This window comes from Stegostoma tigrinum, chromosome 14 (assembly GCF_030684315.1).
Source record: "Stegostoma tigrinum isolate sSteTig4 chromosome 14, sSteTig4.hap1, whole genome shotgun sequence".
NCBI lineage: Eukaryota > Metazoa > Chordata > Chondrichthyes > Orectolobiformes > Stegostomatidae > Stegostoma > Stegostoma tigrinum.
Window position 1 is genome coordinate 6939367 of NC_081367.1, and position 12583 is coordinate 6951949.

Here is a 12583-nt window from a genome sequence, read left to right on the forward strand (position 1 = left end):
GTCTGAAATGGGAGAATTGATAATGGAGAATTCAGAATGGCAGGGCAATTAAACAACTGCTTTTGTTCTGTCTTCACAGAAGATGTCACAAATGATCTCACAGAAATGCTAGGGAAGCAAGGGGCTTTTCAGAAGGAGAAATTGAAGGAAATTAGTATTTGTAAAAAAAAAGCACTGGAAAAATTAGGAGACTGGAAGCTAATAAATCGTCAGGTCCTAATATTTATAATCCTAGGATACAAAAGGTGGTGGCCATGGAAACAGTGAATATGTCGGCTGTCATGTTCCAAACTTCTGCAGATTCTCAAACAAACCCAACAAATTTAACTCCACTGTTTAAAAAAAGGGTGAAAACTGGAAATCACTGATTGGCTAGCCTAACTGCAGTAGTCGGGAAAGTGCTGGAATCTATTATAAAGGATGTGGTAACAGAGCACTGAAAAATACTGATGGTATCGCACAGCATCAACATGGACTTATGAATTGAAAATTGTTCAACAAGTCTACTGAAATGTTTTTGAGAATGTAAATAGTAGATTAGATGAGGGAGGCCTGGTGGATGTGATGCATTGATTTTCAGACAGCTTTTGATAAAATAACAGGCTATTCATACACAATCAAAGCACAATGGATTGGTGCTAATGTACTGACACAAACTGATTATTAATTAGCAGATTGGAAACGGGGAGTAGGAATACTTAGGTTATTTCACAGTGGAAGGTTGGAAGCACAGAATCGGTGTTTAGACCCCAGCTATTCAACATTTCACTATATATGGTTTTGATGAGGGAATCAAGTGTAAGATTTCCAAGTTTGCTGATGACTAAACTAGATAGTACAATGAATAGTGAGAAGGATGTAGGGAGACTTCAGGATGATTTAGAGAAGACAAGTGAGTGGATAAATACATAGCAGATGCAGTATTTCATGGTTAAATGTAAAGTTGTCTGCTTTGGTAAGATCAACAGAATAGCAAAGTTTTTATGTAAATTGTGATCACTTGGGACGGGTTGAGGTACAAAAGAATTCAAGTATCCTTGTATAACATTCTGTGAAAGCAAGCAAGCATACAGTGCAGCAAGCAGCTAGGAAAACAAATGGCACATTGGCCTTTATTGCAAGAAGGTTTGAGAATAGGATCAAAGAGTCTTATTGCATTTGTATGGGGCCTTGGTGAGATGACATGTGGAATATTGTGTGCAGTTGCAGTCTCCTTAACTACAAAGGGATATACTTGCCATAGAGGGAGTGCAACAACAGTTTACCAGACTGATTCCTGGGATGGCAGCTTTGTCATATGAGAAGAGATTGGATTGACTGGGCCTGTGTTCACAGGAGTTTAGAAGAATGAGAAGGAATTTCATTGGAAATATGTAATATTTTGACAGGCTGGATATAAGGACGATCTCCTCCCCTGGCCAGGGGGTCCAGAATACACAGTAGGTCATGTTGGTCTGAGATGAGTTGAATTGTTTTCACTAAGAGGGTGGTGAGCCTGTGGAATTCACTACTATGGAAGAGAGAGGAGATGAAGTCACTGAGTACACTTAAGAAAAACAAATTTCTGAAAGCTAAAGGTAGAAAGCAGGGCTTTGGTGTTGAAACAAAGGATCAGCCATGATCATACTGAATGGTGGATCAGGCTTGATGGGCTAAATGGCCTTCCCCTGCTCCTGTTTTCTATGTTTATATATAAAGCTCTGTTGGGACAGGAGGATAAAAGAGTAGCCAGTGAACCCTGCTCTTTCTTAGTCCACCATTTTCTTCTCAGTAAAACGTGAGAGAGACATTGTGTTACAGCACAGCTTCTGAACCACATCAGGCGATGTTTAACAGTGTTGACCACCACTGTGCAAACAATCATCTCACGAGACAGAAGACTGGGCACTGTACTGACATTTGAGCAGATCCTACCCATGGCCACCATCCAACTTTGCTTAGTTATCAATCCTTCTATCCTGCATTATTACTTCTAGTCACTTCTTCTAGATCAAAAGGAACTTACCTTGTGTTCTGTGATGTTTTTTCCCCCCTCTATAAAGTGGAATAATCTTTATTTCAATCTTTCTCCATGACCACCCCCTCGGTTACGCTGATAACACGGGTGGCACCATTTCTAACTTTTGATTGTGGAAATTTCATGGGACTAACACAATTTTATCCATTATCTTGAAATGATCCACCCCGACTCTCCTCTACCTGGTACCAAATATTATTAATGCATCTTAGAGACATTTATGACAACTTGAATTTATATTCCCCATGTAGGGTGTTTCCAGATCACTAAACTGGGTCTTTGGATTGCTGGTTCAGTAACAGAACCACTACTCCACTGCCATGACCTCAGGTGGTGTCTGTGTGTGTAGAATTAGCAAAGAGTGGATGCGTTTAGTCAACTGAGGAACAACTTCCTCTCCCACCCCTTTCTGTTCTCATAGAGGATGGAAAGCAATGAACAGAGTTTCTTTATAAGTTGAAGGCAAAAATACTTTTGCTGGACATCTGAAATATAAACAGAAAAAGCTGGAAGTATTCAGCAGGTCTGTCAGCAAATATGGAGAGAGATAAAGCTGCTTTTCAAACTCTAGATGTTGCCTGATCTAAGCACTTCTGGCCTCTTCTGACCACTACAAGATGGCATTATTTACAACAACTGGAAAATCTTACAGCTATGTACCCTCCTCTTTCCAAACTCTCTTGCCTATTCCACATCATTGTGTTAGCTTTTACTCATTACAATTAGGGATATGGAACTTTATAATGAAAATTGCTGAAGTAAACTTGTTAGGCTGTAATGGTATTCCCTACCAGCAGCGATATATTGAGCTTCTTGGTTTGGTATCCTTAGCTTTGTACTACGTACCGCACAGAAGCCTCTACATTCTAACCAATGCTACTTTCCAGTTTCCAAATTGCCCTTAAAGTTGCTACAGAACCTATTACATTAAAGTTAGAATAATATATTACTGCCCTAAATATCCCTCATCTTTTCACCCCATTTCAGTTGAAAATAATACTCAATTTTAAAGCCCCATTTATAATGGCACAGGAGATTGATTGGTATTCACTACAGACAGTCTATTATACACAGTCCTTCCAGCACAGACAGAGCCCCTTTGGCCCACCATGGATGACTGGTGCAGACATCATCCGACTTTACTGGACTCATTTTCTACACGTGTATGAAGTGGCATTTTAAATGTTCATCTAAATAGTTCCTAAATGCCTTTAGAATTCCTGCCTCTGACAGTCTTTGAGGCAGTGAGTTCCAGATATACACAACCCCATAGGTGAAAAACAAATTCCCCAAACCCTTCTAAACCCCCTGATGCCCCCTGGTTACAGACCCCACCAAGGAGAAGAGTTCCTTTTTGCTACTCTATCTATCCTGGATATGTCGTCAGATCTTTGTACACCTCAGTCAATGCCCCCTCAGCCCTCTCTGTTCTTAGGAAACAATTCCAGTTTATCTAATCTCTCTTCAGTGTTGGATCACACCAGCCCAGGCAATATCCTGTTGAATTTCTTCTGCACCCTCTCTAGTACAATCACATCCTTCTGATAGTGTGGCATCTACCACTCTCAGCTGCAGTCGAGCTACCATTATATGCAGTTTCAACAATGAATCTTTTTGCTCTTGTATTTATAGCCTTGACTAAAAAAGGGCAAGTATCCCAAAGGCCTTAACTATTTTATTTACCTATCCTGATGCTTCAAGGATCTAAAAACACAAAGACCAAGATTCATCTGTATTTTCTAGGGTCTGACCATTCAGCATGTACTCCCTTGTCTTGTTAGTCCTCCCAAAAAGCATCACCACACACTTCTAAGGATTAAAATTTAATTTCCCACTCTTCAGTCCATCTGACCAGCCCAACTGTACTGTTCTGTCATGTAAGACTTTTCCTCTTGTCATTTACCATGCCATGAACTTACTGGTGATACCTCCTACATTCATGTCTGGTTCATTAATGTATACAACAAACAGCAAGCAACCCAGCAGTGAACTCTGTGATACAGCACTGGACACAGGTTTCCATCACAACAACACCCTTTGTCCCTCACCTTTCTGTTAGGAATCCAGCTTTGGACCCAATTTACTAAACTGCCCTGGATTCTGAGTTCCTAGTTTCTTACAGAGGAAGTTTTAGTGGACATAAAAATGCATAAATTCCTAGGGCCTCATGAGACATATCCCACCTATGATGTGAGGCAAGGGAGGACATGGCTGGGGCCCTGGTGCTGATATTTAATACTTCACTGGTCAGGTTACTGGGGTATAGCTAATGTGGTTCCTTTGTTCAGGAAAGACAGGCAATGGGGATTGGCCAGGTAACTACAGACTAGTTAGTTTGATGTCACCAGTAGGGAAATGATTATAAAAAATTCTGTGGCAGGATTAATCAACACTTGAAAAGCCAGGAATTGATCAGGGATAGTCAGCATGGATTTGTGAAAGGGAGATTCTGTCCAATTTGAGATTTTTGAAAAGGCGAATAAATATATTGATGAAGGTAGTGCAGCTGATGTTGTTTATATCGACTTCACTAAGGCCTTTGACAAGGTCTCACATGGAAGGCTGGCCCAACAGTAAGAGCCCACAGCATCCAAGGCAATTAGCAAACTAGATTCAAAATTTACTTGCAAGTAGGAGGTAAAGGGCGATGGTGGAGGGTTGTTTTTGTTCTTGGATACCCGTGACAAACAGTGCACCACAGGGATCAGTTCTGAGCTTTCCTGTTTATTATGCTCATCAATGGCTTGGATGTGAATGTAGGAGGCATAATTAATATGTCTGCAGAAAATTGATGGTGTTGTTGACAGTGAGGAGGATGGTCTTGGGCTATGGTCTGATATCAATCAGATGGTAAAATGGGCACAGCAATGGCGGGTGGAATTTGATCCTGATAATTGTGATGTATTGTATTTTGGGAGGTCTAATAAGGAAAAGACTTACATAATTAATATTAGGCCTGTAGGGAATATGGAGGGGGAAAAAAGGGACCTTGGTGTTGGGTTCTATAGATCCCAGAACTTGTCAGCACAGGTAGATACGGTAGGCACAAAAATGCTTGCTTTCTTTAGCCAGGGCATAGAACACAAGACCAGAGAGGTCTTGTTACGAGTTTATAAAATGTTGGTTAGGCCACAGATGGAGTACTGTGTACACTTCTGGTCGCCACACTATCTGAAGGACGTGATTACACCGGACAGGGTGTAAATCTCAGTTGATAGGAGAGACTGGTTAAGCTGGGTTTGTTTTTCTTGGAACAGAGGAGGCTGAGGGGGGAAACTCTAATTGAGGTATATAAAATTGTGAGGCATATATAGGGTAGATCGTTTGAATCTTTTTTTCCTTGGCAGATGCGTCCAAGAGCAGACAGAATAAGTTTAGGGTGAGTAGGTGGCTTAGAGAGGATCTGGGTAAAAATCTTTCCATCCAGGTAAGTAGAAATATGGAATGCACTTCTTGGTGGAGCCACATACTCTTGCAGTATTTAAGAAGTGCATAGCCACTTAAAATACCAGGGCATAATCGGTTGTGGGCCAAGTCCAGGTAAATGGATCAGTGTAGTTAGGTGTTTGTTGGTTAACACAGACATGGTGGGCTGAAGAGTCTGATTCAATGTCTTATGACTCAATGAATCTAGAAAAACTTAATGAAATCTATGAGATAGCAGGATGCAGATGCAGATTATGGAGAATCTGAGATAACAAGGTGTAGAGCTGGATGAACACAGCAGGCCAAGCAGCATCAGAGGAGCAGTAAGGCTGACGTTTCAGGCCTAGACCCTTCTTCAGATTTTCTGATGCTGCTTGGCCTGTGTTCATCCAGTTCCACACCTTGTTATCTCTATTAATGAAGTCTATGTAGGCTATATCAACTGCAATATGCTCATTCACATGCTTACTTACCTCCTCAAAAAGATCCGGATTTGTACACATGATCTCACACTTGCAATGCCATATTGACTATCCTTGATTAATCCTTCAGAGATAGTAAGAACTGCAAATGCTGGAGTCAGAGACAGCACAGCGTGGAACTGGAGGAACACAGCAGGTCCTCTGATGCTGCTTCAGAGCATCAAGTGGAAATTAATTTTGTTCTCAGAATTTTGTCCAATAGTTCCCCTAACACAGATATTAGACTCTTAGGCCTGCAGTTTCCTGGAATATCCCTCCACCCTTCTAGAATAATGATTTGTTCGTTGTCCTCCAGTACCCCTCCTGTTGCCAGATAGGATTTGAAAATTAAAGGCAGAGCCCCTGAAACCTTCTCTCCTCCCTCCACAGCACTAGCTTCTACCACTTTATTCAGAGGGGTGCAGATCATATGCAAAACAAAAGGCATTTCAGGACGATTTTATAGCCTAAAGACATAATAGGTTCAGGCATTTTGCAGCAACAGCCTGATTACTACTTGAGATTACAGCCTTGAAATCTCTCCCCAGTGTCTGTTAATACTTTTCCTCATTACTGGATGACATCAACCTAATACTGCTTACGGTAACTCAAAGAATATGCTTTCTATATGGCCATAAATATCATAGAATACAAGGTACAGCTTTTCTTCCTGCTCAGGCACATGCACATAGTCCCTTTAAGACAAGTCCTAATTGCCATGCCTCCAGAGGTCAACTGGAGGCTAACTGCATCTCAGAAGGTCTTGAGATCAATCAGAGGTCAGGGAACTAGAAGATAATGTCTGGATTTTTTAAAAAATCCTGGCAGTGAAATTTAGTGGAGCAACATCCGTAGCATAAAACACTCATTTCAAAATCTTTATATGAATTTAATTTCATTTACACTACTAACCACATATTTTATAACACTGTACTGATACTGACAGCATAACTGTTGCCTGATGGCTACAATTCATCGCTAATGGCTAATAATGACATTGCAATTATCTTATAGGTTAAATTAAGTAATAAATCAGGAAGTAGGTAACTGGGAGAATCCCATCTCCTTTCAATCTTGGTCCCTGGCATTATGAGATGACATAACAGTTGTTTTTCCATTACTTGCAATGTTTGATTTTTGTGTGACCAAGGAATGAAACAAACACATCCACAGAGTAAATACAAAACAGAAAAGTTAAGGAAATACAGACCAGCACTATGATCTATTCTCACACACTGTTTAATAACACTTCCTGGAAATAAGGATGAGGAGTGCTGGTGTTGGACTGGGGTGCACAAAGTCAGGTGTCACATAACACCAGGTTATAATCCCGCAGATTTACTTGAAATTGCAATCTTTCAGAGTGCAGCCCCTTCGTCAGGCGCAGTAAGAGAGCAGAGCACAGTGACCCAGAGTTTACAGGCAGAGAGAACAAAAGATCATCGAACTGGTGTGAGTGGAGTGTCAGATGATAAGTCTCCGCAGGTGACCAACAGTGTTAGACGGTGAGTCAAGAGTCAACAGTTGAATAACTAGTGAAGGGATGACCTATAATCGGATTAAGTGAGGCAGAGAGATAATTACAAAACATTAAAAATAAGGTGGTGCTGGAGGCAAACTAAATGACTGGAACTGCATGCTGAATTCAAAACTGTACAAACCAATTAAGGTAGGGAGATCATAACAATTTATCAGGGTGATGCTGTCAAAACAAGACAGTGAGAAAGATTTTAGAGATACAGAACAGAGTGGTGGGGTCACCTGTAGCGCCTGATCTCTTTGCCTATAAACTTTGGGTCTGTGTGCTCTGCTCTCCCACTATACCTGACGAAGGGGTTGCACTTCGAAAGCTTGTGTGACTTCAAAGAAACCTGTTAGATTATAACCTGGTGTCGAGTGACTTCTGATCCTGTAAAAAGGAAAACTAAACAACACACTTTTGATTATTATAACCTAAACTCTCAATCAGCTGAGTAGCTTGATTAAAGGGCATCAGCTCTTTACAACCAAAAGCACAAAATATCATTTAAAAAGGAAGGCAACTTTGAAGAGTTCTTAGAAAGGAAAAGTGATTCTCAGCTGCTGTTCTGATCCTGTTTTTATTTGTATTCTGAAGCAGTGCTGTCCACTAGCTATAAGTGGCCAATTGCGTATCCAAAGTGGTTAATTGCATTTCTGATCAGAAAATAGAAAACATGTTAGAAACTTAGATTCTGGCTGCAGGATTTCAAAACTCATGTGAGTGCAGCTCGCAACATATGTGAACACTAGCCTTTCTTAGAGGTTTCACTGGTAAAAACGCCAGGATTAAAGGCAGAATGTGCAAGTCCCTTCTTGATCGTTATTTGTTTCAATTCTTCGGTTACTGCTAATTGGTCATCTCCAAACAGCATCAAAGACGGATGAAAATGCCAAACCTCAGCACCATGGAAACACCAGCATTGTTGTCTAGGAACAATTGTCACAGTGGCCAATTTGACTGTTACAAGCCAGCGGAAGGAAGCCGTACAAAGAAAAGCAGCTCCAAGAGAACAAGCAAGGGCAGGTCTCCTACGCCCTGAGCAAGTCAAAATTCTGGGCAACCACACTGGCTATGTCAAAATATTGGTGCGTGACAGCTGGATAGAAAATTCAATGTTGTATCAGGATGTGGTGGGTCTGATAAGTTCTGTCCAGGATTTACAGCACTGGCCCCAGGATAGAACTGCAAAATTTACCATTGAATGAGGCTAAGTATTTGTGAAGAAATTTGTACAAGTTCATTTACCCACAATACAGGCAAGGCATTGTCTAATAAAATTCATGCATGTGGCTGAAAGAGCATTGCTAGAAAATCTGCATTAATGCAGCAATCTGTAATGGAAATGACTGCGCTGAAAGGAAGCAAACAATAAGCAAAGGGAAATATTCAAAAGCAATGTCCTTTGATGCACCTTATCCTGAAAAAGATATCTAGATGTTTAATTAGGCTATCCCAATTACAAGCGACTGCCATTAATGTCATCTCTTTCCATCCATGAAGATTAGGTACTGATGCCAGTAACTGTATCCGACTGTTTCAAAGGTCAGTGCAAACTACATCAGACAAGGTGCCGGATTTTAAAAAGATTAAATCACCTAACCACTGTTTTGTGATTCCTCACCCAAAGAAGATCTAATCATCACACTGTGACACAAGAAATATTTTGTTGCAAACTGCTGACACATGTGCATTTCTCCAAAGCATGTTGTCCACCTTTCCCATGGTTCACGATGAATCTATTGCCTTTTAACAAATTAGCTTTATGAGGTGCTCATTAAAAACACACTAGTTCTTGTTACAGTATTAGAATAAACATGTTGATTTGGCACATATTGGCCATTTCAAAAAACGTTGAAGGTTTTCCAATTGCTAATACCTTGTGGGACTATGCCACTCTACAAGACAGCAATCTATTTTTGTGCAGGGGAGTGAAGGGGCACTTTTGATTTTAATAACTCATGGTTGTTTGAAAAGGGCAGCGTCAATTGCCCTTGAGAAAATGATGTTGAGCCGTCCTCTTGAAGCGCTACTGCTCATGCAGAGATGCAGAGATACCCACAATGCTGTTAGGAAGGGGAGCTTAGGGTTTTGAAACAGCTGCAATGAAGGTTCCTGGTTTGAAAGCAGTCCTTTGCAAGTTGGTACAATGCATCTTCTAAACGGTTATACATTGTTGCCACTGTGCACGAAGAATACAGGGAGTGTATGTCTAAGATTATAGATAGAGTGACAATCTGCAGGCTGCTTTTTCCAGAATGATGTCAAGTTTGAGCCTTGTAGATGGAAGGTGGTGTTTAAAAAAAAAGTCATTTGCTAACAACACTCAACGTCTGACTGGCTTTGTTGCCACCTTACTTACACGGCCAGTCTTGTTGCATTTTTGATCACTGGTAAATATCGAAATATCTGTTGTGGGCCAGACATATGGAAAAGACAGGCTTCCATGTAAAAAAAAATTGAGTTTATAACTTATGTCAATATTGGGGATTCAACAGTGGCACTTGATACAATGAGAAGGTGGTTATATTGTTGCTTAATGTCATTGTTTGGGATATGTAGCACATATATTACTTGCCACTTACTAATCTCAGCCAAAACGTTGTCGAGGCCTGGCTGCATTTGGGCCATTTCAGTACCTGAGGAGTTGTAAATAGTGCTGGTCACTACGCAAACGTCCCCATTTCTGGCTTTTTGTGATGAAGTGAAGGTCACAGGCAAAGCAGCTGAAGCTGGTTGGGTCACTACCCTGTGGAACCTGTACAGAAATAGCCTGTGACCGGGAGGGTCGTCCTCCAACCACCGTGAGCATCCTCCTTTGTGTGGAGCGTGACTCCAACTGGCACAGATACATACTCAACCCCGAGGATGCCCATCAGTGTGGGTTTCACTGGGGCATCTTGATGTCACACAGTCAACACCAACTCACATGCCAATCAGAGACACCTTTGAGGCGGACGACAGGGTCAGTCCACCCAGAACACCTACCCCCAAGATCAACAAAATACATGGAATTGACGTTTTGGTCGTGGGCATTTCATTGACATGATAGAAATGGGGGAAACAAAGACACCTATGATATTTTAGATCAGAGGGTGGGAAGGAGAGAGAGAGAGAAAGAGAAAAGCCCAGGGCCAGCCACATTCTACAGAATGCCAGCAGCTGCCCCTGCTCCTACCTGGATACTGAAGTCTCGAATATGAGCCATTTCCATGGGAGTCGGTCAGACAGTGCTTAGAGGTCTCCAGCGGTGTGGGTTACAGTACAACCTCTAAAGGCAGGCCCAAGGGGACATTACCGCCGCCAAAGGCCGCCTGGATCCTCCGCAAACACCGATCAGCCCCTCACTGTTTGGGTCTCCAGATCGCCTGCTGCCCGCCCACAGCGCGCAGGCGCGGACGTGCCGCGGCGCACGCCGGGACCAGGAGTCCTGGAATCGGCCGCCACCGCCCCGCGCAGCACGGTGGGCACTACAAGCCCCGGCATGCCCCGCGTCGCGCCGGGGTTCCGGCCTGAGCCTTCAGGCCGGCTGGGCTGGCGTCACTCCGCACAGCCGCAGTGTCCACCTGTCAATCACCCTGACAGAGCCCCGCCCCGCAATGACACACGGCAATCTCAGCAGCAGACCAACAACAACAACTTGCAATTGCAGAGCACCTTCTTCTAACCCCGCATTAGAACATAGAACATAGACCATTACAGCACAGTACAGGCCCTTCGGCCCTCGTCGTTGTGCCGACCTGTCATACCGATCTCAAGCCCATCTAACCTACACTATTCCATGTACGTCCATATGCTTGTCCAATGATGACTTAAATGTACCTAAAGTTGGCGAATCTACTACCGTTGCAGGCAAAGCGTTCCATACCCTTACTACTCTCTGAGTAAAGAAACTACCTCTGACATCTGTCCTATATCTTTCACCCCTCAGTTTAAAGCTATGCCCCCTCGTGCTCGCCGCCACCATCCTAGGAAAAAGGCAGCGTTCTCAGACACCACTTTACACCCAAATCTTACAAAGTCAAGAAACAGAGCAAGGGCAGTACTCAGAGCTTTGTGGAAAAAAATGGCTAGATGTAGGAAATAGGAGCAGGATCATAGAACAGAAGGAGGCCATTCGGTCCATCGTGACTGCATGCACTGGCTCATTAAATGAGCTTCATTACCTAATGCCAAAGTCGTGCAATTTCCCCATATACTTGTCTCCAGCACACTTCCTGGCACTGCATTCCATACTGTGACTACTGGCTGCACCAAAATATTTTTGCTCACTTTTACAGATCACTTTAAATCTATGTCCTCTCTTCCTCATTCTTTTCTGTGTGGAAACAGCTGCTGGCCATCTATCCTAGCTAGCCTGCACATGATTTTGAGAACCTATATCAGATCTCTCCAAGGAGTCCCAAACTCTTCAATCTATCCTCACAACAGGGGTTCTTCATCCATAGAACCATTCTTGTAAACTTCTTTTATGCATTTACATCCTTCCAACTAATAATAGCACCCAGAACTGTCCGCAATACTCCAGCTGAGATCAATGGAGTATCTTACTCAAGTAGACCATTTGGTCCCTGCTCCTCCATTAAATAAAATCATGGCTGATTTATTTGTGTTTCGAATTCCACATCCCCACCTACTCCCAATACCCCCTCATTTCCTTGTTCATCAAGAATCCATTGACCTCTGCCTTATAAATATTTAATGGCGCAGAATCCACCATCATCTGAGGCAGAGTTTCAAAATTTCACAACTCTCTGAGAGAGAAAAAAAATTCCCCTCATTTCTGTCCCAACAGAGAAACGTCTAATTTTAAATCGGTGCACCCTAGTTCTGGACTCATCTTTGAGAGGAAATTTCATTCCCACATCCGCCCTGTTAAGATCTTTCAGAAGTAGGCAACCCAGAAGAAATACTAACTTCAGAGGGATCAAAGGGAACAAACAGAGATCCAAATCAGGCAGGACATACTGTGAACATTTTTGGGTGCTGCGCATGTAGAGGTACAGCAAACTTTTAATTAACCAGCACCTATGGGACCAGGTTATTCAAAGATTCCAGGTAATCAAGAGATACGCATAACCACAGTAAACTCTGGCCAAAGAAACTTCGAGACATTACATCCCTGAAAACATCATTGTAAAAACATCAACACATCTCCTA

At 42.3% G+C, this 12583-nt stretch overlaps 1 protein-coding gene across 1 annotated transcript in view; it reads right to left on the reverse strand.

The window, feature by feature from the left end:
• stk25b (serine/threonine kinase 25b) overlaps window positions 1–10798 on the reverse strand; it is a 93890-nt gene extending 83092 nt beyond the window's left edge. The window contains exon 1 of the mRNA XM_048542264.2: window positions 10602–10798. Within this exon, the coding sequence (XP_048398221.1) occupies window positions 10602–10637 (36 nt within the window). The 5' untranslated portion in view covers window positions 10638–10798. The remainder of the gene's footprint in view (window positions 1–10601) is intronic.
• Window positions 10799–12583: the final 1785 nt, after the last annotated feature.